The sequence below is a fragment of the Cryptomeria japonica genome, chromosome 11, assembly GCF_030272615.1.
Source record: "Cryptomeria japonica chromosome 11, Sugi_1.0, whole genome shotgun sequence".
Lineage (NCBI taxonomy): Eukaryota > Viridiplantae > Streptophyta > Pinopsida > Cupressales > Cupressaceae > Cryptomeria > Cryptomeria japonica.
This window is the reverse complement of record NC_081415.1, coordinates 236,359,565-236,374,172: the sequence shown is the minus strand read 5'-3', so window position 1 is coordinate 236,374,172 and position 14,608 is coordinate 236,359,565. Positions and strand designations below refer to the sequence as shown.

The 14,608-nt window shown below is 35.8% G+C and overlaps 1 protein-coding gene across 1 annotated transcript; it reads left to right on the top strand.

Moving 5' to 3' along the window:
• The first annotated feature begins 12,167 nt into the window (after positions 1 to 12,167).
• Positions 12,168 to 13,414, top strand: LOC131063984 (protein EXORDIUM-like 2). The gene has a single exon (XM_057997991.2). The coding sequence runs from the start codon at positions 12,251 to 12,253 to the stop codon at positions 13,262 to 13,264; it is 1,014 nt and encodes a 337-aa protein (XP_057853974.2). The 5' UTR covers positions 12,168 to 12,250; the 3' UTR covers positions 13,265 to 13,414.
• Positions 13,415 to 14,608: the final 1,194 nt, after the last annotated feature.

Below are 14,608 nucleotides of genomic sequence, written 5' to 3'. Positions count from 1 at the left end.
CGTTTGTCAGTGACTTTTCCTTTGCTTGTCCATTTGTTTTGGTAGGGATTTAAACTTATGATAGGGCTTATATTATCAGAGGTCATACTTTGTGGGGATGGTAGTGCAACATCAAACTGAAGGGAACGTTTAGAGGATGATGGTGTTTCTTGGCCCAATATTTATGGTTCTTGTTCTTTGAATAGGTATGTAGGTTTACCAAAGAACTGACATTTGCTTTGTTTGATCTGCAAACTAAGTATTATAATATTCCTGTAATTTATGAAAAATAGTTTGTTTAAGTTTCTATGGATTGTTGTTGGAAATGATTAAGTATCAAAGAAGGATATTTTAATAAACATAGTATCTTTACTACATTGTGTTCCATACATATTTGCAAGTATAACTTGTCAACAAAACTATAGAACCTATTTTTAGAACATCTAAGTCTATCAGATCTGCATACTTAGAAGGCAAAATTGCCAGTTGCATGTATGTGCCATCAGACAACAACAGTTTATATATGTTTGTGTCATCTTTGGCAGCATGCATTTTCTAGAATGACAAAACTTGGAGCAATGCTAAATGAAGGTCATCCCTAGCATTGATAGATTGAATTGCACATGGGGTGGGGGAACAATCTTGGGTAAGTTTCTACAACTATTTTGAACCATTAAATCTGGCAACAATATAAAAATGCATCGATTACATAATGCTTAACTATATTTGTATATGTTAGTAAAGAGGGAGCATGCTGAAATGGGGGGGTTTGAATGAATTTAAAATGTATTATGAACAAGGGATGTTTTGAAAGTAGTGACGACAAAGTTGCAGGTTTGAAAAGGTGAAATGTATTAGCTTACCAAAGTATCCATTGCATATTGTTGTAGAGATTCAAAATTAGCTGATGGAGATGACATTTTTGGTTGAGTTCTTTAAATTTGAGATGAATGGCAACACTAAACATACATGGTAGTGTTAGGGTTTCCAGCAGATCCAAAGCAAATATGAACTAACAATTATATGCAGATTTAAATACAAAAGATAAAGAAATAAAACAGGACACAGATAACACAGAGATTTAACGTGGTTCACCCAGAATGGGTTACTTCCACCATACACAGTCGTCCAATCTTTCCTATTATCCAGCAAAAATAGTACATCAACCTTACAATGCCTTAAGCATCCCAGCCGCTTATAACGTGTTTTTAGGGCAAAAACAAAGTCGGCCTTTTTAGAGTTTTATTACAATGTCTGTTTTCATCAAAAAAAAAAACCCGACAAGGATACGTGTTGAGTGTACAGTACTTTGCTGATCAGTCACCACATTTCAACAATCCCCCACTTGGAGACTAATCAGGCTCCACACCAAACAATCTCCCACTTGGAGACTGATACTACACGACACCATTGTACATGCAACATCCGCTGGATAAAACACTAGGACTCGACTGGTATAAATTCCATAATTATCAATCATGAAGACCAACAAAAACTGATGAAGAAATCAGCTTCTCCTGTGGAACTGCCTTCGTGAACATATCGGCAGGATTCTCACTTGTGTGAATCTTTTCAAGCCGTAACTGACCCTCCTCCAAAACAGTCTGGATGAAGTGGTACCTGAGCTGAATGTGCTTTGTCCTTGAATGAAAAGCAGAGTTCTTCGCAAGATGAATGGCACTCTGGCTATCAGTATACAATGGGCGATCCTCCTGTGTCTAACCCAATTCCTCATGAAAACATTGTAACCAAATCATCTCCTCGTTGGCTTCTGTAGCAGCAACATACTCAGCTTCAGTGGTTGAAAGTGCAACAACCTTTTGCAGCCTAGAAATCCAACTGACTGTAGTTCCCCCTATAGTAAAAACATACCCTGTAGTGCTCCTCTGTGAATCAATATCACCTGCCAGATTAGAGTCAACAAATCCACTCAGAGCAGCATTAGATCCTTTGAAACATAATACCTTCGTAGTGGTTCCTTTCAAATACCGAAGGATCAATTTCACAACATTCCAATGTTTCATACCCGGATTACTCATAAACCTGCTCATAACTCCCACTACATGTACAATATCTGGCCTTGTGCATACCATTGCATACATCAGACTGCTAACAGCTGATGAATACGAGATGTTAGACATTTTCTTTACCTCTTCCTGTGCCTTTGGGCACATCTCCTTAGTCAATTTGAAATGACTAGCCAAAGGTGTACTAACTGCTTTTGCATCCTGCATGTTAAATCTTTTCAACACCTTCTTTATATACTCACTTTAGGACAAATTCAAGGTTCTATTTTTCCTATCCCATGTAATCCTCATACCAAGAATTTGCTTAGCTGCACCCAAATCCTTCATAGCAAATGACCTGGCCAATTTCTGTTTAAGATCATTTATATGTTGCATGTTAGACCCAACAACAAGCATGTCATCAACATAAAGCAATAGGATAATATAACTATCATTATCCAATCTCTTAAAATATACACAATGATTAGAATGACACCTATGATAACCGTGTTTAGCCATGAAACTATCAAATTTTAAATACCATTGTTGGGGTGCTTGCTTTAGGCCATACAAACTTTTCTTCAACCTGCACACCAAGTTCTCCTTACCTTTGACCTCATATCCCTGTGGTTGCAACATGTAAATTTCCTCCTTCAAATCTCCATGGAGAAAAGTTGTTTTGACATCTAATTGTTCAAGATGTAAATCATTTGCAGCCACAAGACTAAGTACAGTTCTAATTGAAGTCATTTTTACAATTGGAGAAAATATTTCATCATAATCTATACCCTTTTTCTATGCAAAACCTTTTACCACAAGTCTGGCCTTATATCTTTTCTGACCTCCTTCCTCCTCCTTCAGCTGATAAACCCATTTGTTAGGCAAGGCTCTTTTTTTTGCAAGTAAAGGGACTAAGTCCCAAGTCTTATTTTTCATCAAGGAGTCCATCTCCTCTTTCATGCCTAGCTCCCACTGTTGTTTGACATCCACCTGCATTGCTTCTTCATATTCTTTGGGTTCACCAGAATCAATTAATAAAATAGAATACAAAGAAGGAGAAAATCTTTCAGGGGGTCTGCTTGACCTCATAGAACATCTAACACTTGTAGGAGTTTGTGGGACAATCTGTTGTTGTTGAGCATCAGGTACCTATGGCATTTCATTTTCAGGAATCTCATCCAACACCACATATTCTTGTGTGTCCTGTTCATGCTTCTTTTCCTGCATCTGTTCTTTATACATAACCTTCTCATTGAATATAACATCTCTACTTCTAATTATTTTCTTATTTTCAAAATCCCATAACCGATAGCCATATTCATCTATCCCATATCCAATGAAGATACATTTTTGAGATTTAGCATCAAGCTTGGTTCTGTTTTCTTTATCAATATGGACAAAAGCTTCACAACCAAAGGTTTTCATAAAAGAATAATTTACCTTTTTACCAGTCCATGCCTCCTCTGGAATACCACCATCCAAAGGGGTTGAAGGTCCTCTATTTATCAAATAGACAACAGTATGTACAACATCTGCCCAAAAATGTAAGGGCAATCCAACATGAAATCTCATGCTCCTCGCGCATTCCATGATAGTCCTATTCATTCTCTCTAACACACCATTTTCCTGTGGAGTTCCTGGAACTATCTTCTACTTTCTAATCCCATTTAAGGAGTGGTAATCTTCAAATTCTTCGCTGCAATACTCACCTCCATTATCCGATCTAAGACACTTCAATTTTTTTCCTGTCTCATTCTCAACCAAAGCTTTCCATTTCTTAAAAGTTTTAAAAACATCTGATTTTTGTTTTAGGAAATATACCCATGTTTTTCTGGTCGAGTCATCAATAAAAATAACATAATAACAAGAGCCACCAAGAGATGATACCTGAGTTGGTCCCCATACATCTGAATGCACAAGCTCTAACTTCTCACTCTTCTTCTCTTTCCCAACCTTGAGAAATCTGACTCTTTTCTGTTTACCATAAACACAGTTTTCACAGAACTCTAAATCAATCTTCTTTAGTCCTGGCAATAGATTTTTGGAGTGAAGGATTTTCATCCCTTTCTCACTCATGTGCCCAAGCCTATGGTACCACATTATCGAATTTGTTCTTGCAACATCTATTGTTGTTGTCCCTATAGTAACTTTATCTGTAGCAGCTAGGGTAGAGTAAGTGTTACCAGTACACAGATATAATGTGCCTACCTTCGCACCTTTAGCTACTACTAATGATCCTTTAGTGACCTTCCACATACTGTCTGAGAACGTAACTATGCAACCTTCACTACCTAGTTGCCCTGCAGAACTTAAATTTCTTCTTAAATTAGGAACATGTCTTACCTCCTGCAGAAACCAGTCATTTCCATTCTGCAACTTGATCTTTATCTTTCCTTTTCCAACAATTTGACAGGGCCCATCATCACCCAAATATACCTATCCAAAATCACCTTGAACATAATCTAGAAAATATTTTCTATGGGGTGTAGCATGAAATGAAACCCCAGAATCTATTACCAAGGAATCATTAACATTATCCAAACATAAGATTAAAACATCTTGTAAAGTATTACTTGCAATATTAGCTTCCTTACTGTTATTTTCATTTTTGTCTCCTTTGTTTTTCCGAGACCAACAGTCTTTCTTTAGATGACCAAGCTTTACGCAATACCAGCAATCTTTCCTTCCTCTAGATTGAGAGCATCCTTTCTTTGACTTCCCTCGTGACTTCTCATTCCCAGGGCCTTTTCCTCTTTCCTTTGATCTTCCTCTATTCTCCACATTCAAAACACTACCCGATAATGTTGGAGTCTCACCTGTGCTTTTCCTCCGCATTTCCTCACTTAGGATAACACCAACAATATCATCAAATACCAAAGTATTTTTAACAAAGACAGAGTTACTTACAGCCATAACCAAGCTATTCCAGCTTTTTGGCAAAGAACATAAAATCAAGAGAACCCTAACCTCTTCTACAAAGGTAATTTTTATTGAAGACAGTTGACTGATAATTGTATTAAATTCATTTAAGTTCTCTACTACAGATCCTCCCTCACTCATTTTCAAATTAAACAAACGCTTCATAAGAAATACCTTATTCGAAGCCGAGGGTTTCTCATACAACTTTGCCAATGTCACCATCAAATCTAAAGTCATTTTTGCTTCTGTTATATTGAATACTACAAATGGTGCAAGGCACAATCGAACGGATCCCAGTGCCTTTCTATCTAAAATGTCCCACTCTTCATCTGACATTGTGATCACTTTCTTTGCTTTTCCTTCCAATGTCTGCCACAAATCCTTTTGATATAGGTAATCCTCCATCTACATTTTCCATAACTGATAGTTCTGGTCGTTAAACTTTTCGACCTTGAATTTGGAATCCTTCATTGCTCCCACTCAAGTCTAAGAGTCTTGTCAATTTGCAGAAAACCTCGCTCTGATACCAATTGTTAGGGTTTCAAGTAGATTCGAAGCAAATATGAACTAACAATTATATGCAGATTTAAATACAAAAGACAAAGAAATAAAACAGGACACAGATAACACAGAGATTTAACGTGGTTCACCCAGAATGGGTTACGTCCATCATACACATTCGTCCAATCTTTCTTATTATCCAGCAAAAACAGTACATCAACCTTACAATGCCTTAAGCATCCCAGCCACTTATAACATGTGTTTTTAGGGCAAAAACAAAGTCGGCCTTTTTAGGGTTTTATTACAATGTCGGTTTTCATCAAAAAAAATATACCCCGACAAGGATACGTGCTGAGTGTACAGTACTTTGTTGATTAGTCGCCACATTTCAATAGGCAATACAGGTTATTAACAAACTATTATAAGTTTTTTGTAAGTATATGTTAAATTTATTGTAAAAAAACTAATATTGTATAGGTTGTCCTGAAATAAAGCTATTCACAGATAAAGAAATGTGCAGAAATGAATAACTTAGTGAGATGGAAATAGTTTTGCGTGTTTGAATGAAACTATAGAAAATAAGGGATTTTATTTGCAGAGAAGACGGATGTATATCGCAAGAGAAGTACATTTACTTGACGATTATTGTACAAATTGTCTCTGTTTAAGTGTGATGAAAGGTGTGATGTCGTATCGACTAGTATATTGCCTTGCAAAATAAAGTTGATTTTAATCCTATTACAAGGTTGCAAATATCCTTATTAGAAGACATAGAATGACATAATGGATTGAGAAATTCCATGTTGAGGATAATCACCTAACTAAGCCGTAGTTAATTGAATACTTGCACACCCAAAGAAAGGTTGACAAAAAAAGAGGAATCAAAACAAAAGAACATTAAATTTGTAGTCTATTTTTTGGTTTAGTAGTTGGCTTAATTAGAATATGACTGGGAGGTGTATCAGATCGTTGGTATAGATATTATCTGATATCTATATGGTTCTAGTACAAGGTTGGAAATTCTTAATAGAAGACATATAACAGCCACCGAAATGGACAGCAAAAAATAACAAATTTGTAGATAGGCATCTATATGGTTCTAGTACAAGGTTGGAAATTCTTAATAGAAGACATATAACAGCCACCAAAATGGACAACAAAAAACAACAAATTTGTAGATAGGCATTTTCTTTTAATAATTGCCTTAATTAGAAATTCATTGAGAGTGGTATGAGATCATTGGTAGAGATACCATCCAATTTCTATATCTGATGTATACATGAAAGGGATTGAAATGAGAGATATTCTCATTTTAATGTCAAAAGATCATATTTTAATGTATACTTACACTTAATGCCTCCTCAACCATAGACAAAATATATAAAATAGAAAGGTAAAAAATCATGAGAACCAAAATGACAACACCACTAAAATTAAACAGTAAAAATAATATACTCTAACAGAGATATGTGCATGTCATTACATTGCTTTAAAATGTGCATAACATCACTATACATAGTAAATACAACATAAAGCCAATGTTTAATGTTCTAATTTAATGCAAAAGCTTATAATAAACATAGCTCAATCAAAATCTCATTAATTAATAGCATTTTTGATACTGAATCAGATGATATAGCTTCTGCAATATAATAAGAACTTTGGGCCATTGTAAAAAATGATACTCATATGCATGTATTTATGTGTTCATCAGAATCGGGCTGAAGGAAACCAAAAAAATAGAGTAAATTTAAGCAAAATTGAAATAACATAGTGATGCATGAATATTTCTTTTATGTTACTTATAATAGGTATAGTAAGACCAAAAATCAGACTACGGATTTATGACTTGAACATATAAGAATCAAGTACGAAGAGTATGAAGACTACTTCAAATACCAAAATATAATCAAAATAAGAATTGATTGCGCAGAGTAAGAATTGATTACGAAGAGTAAGAAAACTACTTCAAATATGAAAATCTAATCAAAATAAGGACAAAAATGATGGAACACTGAGTAATTAACTGTACTCAGTATCTACCCATGCGATCCATCCATCTTGATTATCATTCCACTTAAGGATCTTATCTCCTAGCTGAAAAACACTTAGTAGATCTATTAACTATTCAGTAGTTGGTATTGGAAGAGGGAAAGGAGTGGCAACAATAGGAGGACGGGGTGTTGACTGCTTGGCCATTTTACGTTCAAGTTGATCAATAGCCTTTCTGAGGTTCTGCTTTAAAATGTTGGTCTCTTCCAAAAGCTTCGTCACGACACTATTAGTGTCCTCTCTTTCTTGCATTGCTCTATTCATTGTACAATTTTAATTGAATTATTGTGTGAGAATTTTGTGAGAACCAACAAGTGAAAATATATCGTCAAAAAAATTAGTACAGGAGGAAAATGCAGCCAAATGCCAAAGTAAAACAAAGCATTGTTCAAGAATGTAAAAATGAGTACTTCATTGCTGAGGACAACCATCAAAGTAATACGTAATAAATCAGAAAGCTACAAGGTAGAAACAATTCAAAGGAAAAAAAGGATTGAAAACAAAAAGAACAAAATTATAGAAATGAATTTGATCTATAAATTATAAATTTGCTTAACATAACAAGAAGCCAAAAAGAAGAGATGACCCTTACATTCAGTAAAGTATAAACACAATTGATATTATAGAAAGAAACCTCTTCTAAGTGGTCAAAATTGTGCACCTCAATGACATCTGATGCACCTATTGTAGGCATTTTAGATCAAGCAACTAAAGCACCTCTATTGCATTCAATAAATGCACCTCACAGACATAATGAGGTGGTTGAAAACTTGCAAAGAAAAAGTGATTCACAAAGCACAATGTAAGGCAACATAGAATTGTGTATGTGTCATTCCCACTAACATGGCACATTCGGTGGGGAAAATGTGCAACTAAAAGAAATCAATGGTTACTGTAATGTTTTATAGTTCGGCAGGAAATGAAAACCAAACAAACCAAAGGCGATCACTTACCGTTCGCCACTTCTCTAAGATGCATGCAAGGGACACACGTCATCTTTTCCACCTAACAACGAAAACGCCAAGTATCGTTCGTCGGGGTAAACAACCGGTTAGTGAAAATCGTCAATGGTTGGATTGTCTTACATTTTCACAAGAAAAAGCCCACACTAAAAGCCAATCAGTTTAACTATGTAGTGTCCAAACTTACAATTACTTAGCTCAAATAATTTAATACATCAGAGTGATGTCATAAATAAGACGGTATATTATAAAAAAAATGCATAAATATCTACTTATATATACATATATTTGTTTCTATATATATGCACCTGTATATATACATACATGAATATAAGTATAACTATATAGACACATATGCACATATATAAATACATGTATATGTATATATAACTGTATAAGTATGTATCGGTTCAATTATTAACTTATGGTATTGCTAAGTTGTATAAAGCATATTTCAATAATCAGAGTTTGTAGCTTCTAAGTAATTGTAGGTTCATGTTTTTTATGGTGTACACGTAAGGAGTTTGTTGGTGTACACATAAGCAGGTGCCATTACGTAACATTGTTTGACGGTCCATATTGGACCGATAAGATATTTGGTTACCCAAGTGCAATAAATGACTTAAAGTTAGTAATCTGTATGAAGTTAAAACAACTTACATTTAATCAAATTGTTGTTTTGTGTTACTCAGCTAGTCGAGAACATTGTTACAACCTTAATTAATGTGTTTTTTGCGTTTACATGAACAATGTTGGTGGAAGATACTCTTGTAGTGATTGCATTATAACAATCTTTATGTATTTAATTTTTTATATTATGCCATGACTTGTAAAGATTTAAATACTTGTTTTAACTAATCCTACAAAACCTATACTCTGAAGCCTGTTAAATCAGAAATTCCACGTTGCATAAAAAAATATTTTAACTTGTAATATCGAAACAGGAGAAGTGAAAAAAATAAATAATAATTACTATATGTTTCATATCAAAATTTAACAAATGAATGGTAAAGACAATAAAGCAAGAAAGGCTGTGAAATTATCTCAATTGTGAGATATTAAATGACAGCTAGAAGGTATTAAATGATAGCTGCAACATAGATGCCTGTCCTATCCTATTTGCTTTGTGCTATGCAATTAAAGAAGTGGGAACACTATGAATCAAATTCTAATGTTAAATTTATTGATGGAATTTTAGTTATCATTTTTTTAATTTCTTTAAAATAAAATTAATATCTGAAAGTTGCGTTCACAAAACATGCACAATTATTGATGTTCAAAAAGAGAGATGAACTGATTGTTGAGCTCTGAAGAGCAAATTGCAATGCGTAGGTAATCCGTACATACATTTTTAGGTTATGGGCTGAAAATTTGGCAAAAAATTCAATTTTTTCACATTCATATGACTTCTCCTCAAAATAGATATCGATCTAGAGTTTCCTAATGTGTCATGTGTAATTAAGATCACGCCACTTTTCTTTTATTGGTGATGCATTTATCCTGCAACTTTTCTCTCTCATTAACTTTGATCTACTCATGATATTGTCATCTGTCCGATCCGACTTAGTTATTCAAGCTCAAACATCTTTACGTTGCCGACTTAATCATTACCTTTCTTACTTTGTAGTGGTTGTCGTAAGGAAGTTGCTTATTTATTCTTAACATAATACCATTAAGGAAGTCGTTGTTATAACATATGGATTGTTTTCTTCCTTAACCTGCCACCTTCAATACAAACTTGTATGAGATTGATGGTTTCAAATTTATGGTTTATGACTTATGAAAATGGCTATTCTATCATAATCGAAATCCTTGAATCGGTTGACTCTGTAGACCAGAAACTAACATAGGTTTAAATCTTTAATTTAAATTATTATAATCATTTATCTAACTGGATGGAGACATGATAGTTTGCCCAACAAAGAAAAATAGTATTCTCCCAATTATATGTTGATGAGGCGCCCATGAATGTGACTCGTAATCTTTAAATTTTTAAAATTTTAATTTAAATTTGGGGTCTTCATCGAATTTGTGTTATTAATTGTTATGAGTGACTAAAGTATGAAATTTGTTAGCCTGTAGTATTAGGGTGCTATATTTATTAGAAAATACACAACATCAAAGCAAAAACACACACTTGGGTAACAAAATGTCTTAGCAGTGAGACATATATGAACACATATCTACAAACATTATTAAAGCTGACAAACAATCCACTTTTTCTGTGAAAATCTTTAACCGACAACATTATGCAAATTGCTTACTTGTACACCCAAGCCACGACCCCTATAGTCTGGACGACCACTGAAAAGAGGAAGCGACAAACTTGCTCACTACAAATTACCAAAGTTGCAAGTTAATAAATCTAAAATACAAAGTAATTGTTTTGTTCAAATCTTTAAACCGACAACATTATACAACCTCCTTACCTATACATCACCCAACACACGAAGCTACAAACACTTACAAGGTGCAAACTTTGATTACCGAAGGCTGCTTCTTACAAATGAGTAAAATCACAAGTTAATAATAAACCAAACCAACGTGCAAAAACCCTAAAAAAACAAAAAAAACAAATACAACACAAAAGAACAATTTCAGTTACCTTAGCTAGGAAGGGCAAACACCCATGTCCAAATACAAATGGACCTCTGAATATCCTTTTCTTCTCGCAAAAGCAAATGACCAATACAAGCAAATGTCTAAAAAACCCGTTCCTCTCCAAACCGACCAAGTGCAAAACTTGCAGATGAAAACCCTAACAGATGAAGTGGCAAATGAAGGAAGCCCAACTGCAGATAAAGCAGCGAATCAAGAAAACCAACTGCATATACCACAAACCAACAAATGCAGGAAATCACACTGCAGATTACAGAAACAGTAAAAGTTGCGCACCGAAATGAAAACCAAAGCGTCAAATGCAAGAAACCCAACTGGAGATAGACTAACGAATGCAGGAAATCACACTACAGATTAATGAAAACCAAGCGTCAAATGCAAGAAACCCAACTGGAGATAAACCAACAAATGCAGGAAATCACACTACAGATTAATGAAAACCAAGCTTCAAACACAAGAAACCCAACTGGAGATAGACCAACGAATGCAGGAAATCACACAAACAGTAAAAGTTGCAGACGCTTACTAAAACCCTAAAATATGCGAAGCACAGACCGAAATGAAAACCAAACAAACCAAAGGCCATGACTTACCGTTCGCCACTTCTTTGAAATGCATGCAAGGAACACGCGTCACCATCTTCAGCGAACAACGAACACTCGACATACCATTCACCGAGACAAACCATCTCTTCCTATTGTTCGCCACTTCGCCGAGATGCGTACCCAACACAGAAACGCCATGCACCGTTCGCCGGGAAAAACAACTGGTCACCGAAAATTGTCAGGTTTCTTTAAAAACACAAGGAAATACAAGCACAATAAATTTTCCGTGGCAAGCACGACAGTGCAATTCCAAATAACTTTGTCTTATTTGTCAAGGCAGTGAATTTTTCCCCACCAAACACGCAAGCACAACGGGGACCAAGCAGAAGACGTGATATTATCTCATTCACGCGCAATGCAAATTGCATCCAGACACAACATAGCTGTATTCTAGATGAGCCAGGAAGCTACATTGCAAATTGATTAGTTGTTTTTCGCGTTTTTTGTGATTGCCAGCGGTTTAAGCTACCCTGACCACTTTGACTTCGCTCTATCAGTCTATTTAAACTCCATTGCCTTCCTCCTCCTTCCCACACCACATTTTCTTATTCGGTTATACATTTCATCTTTCAAATCTGTGCTCCCCTGAAAATAAATCCCGCTAAAAATGGCTGGTTTAGGGTCTGAGAGGATTCTAATGAGTTTAATGCTACTATGTATGGTGGCATTCTCCACAGTGGATGCCGCAGCTCGGCCTCTGGCTCAGTCGAGAAAGCTCTCCGCTTTGGTAGAAGAAGAGCCTCTTGTTCTGCAATACCACAATGGCCCTCTTCTCACCACAAAATCCATTCTTAATCTTCATCTCATCTGGTACGGCAATTTCACTTCCACGCAGCGTACCATTGTGGCCGATTTTGTGCAGTCGTTGGGAATGGGAGACGGCAAGCAGGGCTCTCCCTCTGTGTCCGCCTGGTGGAAAACAACAGAGGCCTACAAAGGCAAAGCCCCTTCCAAATTAAACCAAGCCCAAACCCTAAATCCAAGGCTGGGGAAGCAGAAGCTGGACGGAGCTTATTCTATCGGAAAGTCCCTAAAAAGAAGTAACATTGCTGTCCTGGTGAAGAGTGCTATCCAGTCCAGATCTCTGCCTCCGCCCCAGAAGAAGAAAAACAATGGTGAGGTGCAGTTGTATTTGGTGCTGACATCTGAGGATGTTATGGTGGAGAACTTCTGCAGCAGCTCTTGCGGATTCCATGACAGCAGCAAAGCAGGCAATACATACGCATATGCGTGGGTGGGAAACTCAGCAAGGCAGTGCCCGGGGCAGTGCGCGTGGCCATTTCATCAGCCTCTTTACGGTCCACAGAGCCCTCCTCTGCTGCCTCCCAACGGCGAGGTGGGCATCGATGGCATGATCATCAACATTGCAGCGACAGTTGCCGCAGCAGTTACAAATCCATTCAAGTCAGGTTACTTCCAAGGAGACGCCGCTGCTCCATTGGAGGCGGTATCAGCGTGTCCGGGAATGTATGGAAAGGGGGCTTATCCTGGTTACCCCGGGCAAGTGTTGGTGGACGAGACGACAAGTGCCAGTTACAATGCTCATGGAGTTAACGGCCGCATGTTCCTTCTGCCAGCAATGTGGGATCCCACCTCACGCTCCTGCAAAACCTTGGTCTGAGTCTGAATCACCTAAACAAAATTTAAATAGTTCCTGCATACAATTCTTTCAACAGACTCGAGTGCTCAGACCTCCAGCTGTTTATAATTCTTTGTTCATTTAATCTTTTGAATTTATACATTATTCTTTATACTAGTTTTATTCTGTTGACCTCACAAATTATTTTGATGTGGAGATGCTTAATATTTAATATAAATTATGTGAAAAATTAATTATCTGCATTTTAATTGGTTGAAAGTTTGGGGATTTTATTGGAGAATATAATGGGCTTAAGGGACTTTTATCAGTATTTACATATCTTTAAAGATAAATTTTGTTTAAAAATGTGTCTAATTGATATGCATATCCTGTCTATGGTTGGAGATTAGATGTAAAGTAGGGTAAGATAAAAGACATTTACTACTAATTGATTTAGAACAAATTTTAAATGTATTAATGTGCTTAAGCCACATTACCTTTTTACAATCAGGAGTATACATCATGTACTCAAATTTTTATAGTGAAAAGAGCAAACATAGTCTATCTCTTTCTCAATCTCAACAACACTTATCCAATCTGTATCAACAAAGCCCTAAATAGCTTCTGTTCTACTCAAACTTGATCATCCTTGGTAATAATAGAGTACTTTTGAGTAACATATAACAAAAATCTAATGGAAGTTAATTTTACAACCAATAAGTTTCTTTTTAAGAAACCGAAAAATTCTCATGCTATTCCTCTCTTGGAGGCCCTCTTAATTCATGATCATTTTTGAAGACTTAGTCTTTGGTGACTATAATTCTCTTGATGGTCCATACATCATGGGTATCTTGCTTGTTGAGTGTACCTTCTTACAAGTTGAGTAACATGTTCTTCTTCCTCAAAATTCTCTTGATGGTTCATATCCTCATTTGGTCCATCATGAACATCGTGTTCGTCTTTAAGCATTAGTTTCGTGATTTTTTGTTCAAATTACACCACACCTCTCTCTCTCCATCTCTAAGTTGTTCAATAAGTACGAATACTTGATTTCTTTGAAACTCATATTACGACTATATATTGTCTTCCTTGTCTCAAGATTCCAATGCTTATATATTTTCATTCAATCACTATAACCAATGAAGATACACTTCTCCACTTTGAAGCCCAACTAAAACCTCTTCTCTTGGGCACATACACATGTATGCATCACAACAAAAAATAATAAGATTCCTAATAAAGAAATTCTTACCTATTCAAAGCTTGCCTAAATTTTTATCAAGAAATACTATTGTAGAAAATGTGTTAGTAATACTAACTACTTCTTATCTAGATCATCCTCACTAAAATACTTGTAGCTTTTTCTATTTGCATCATGTTCATCTA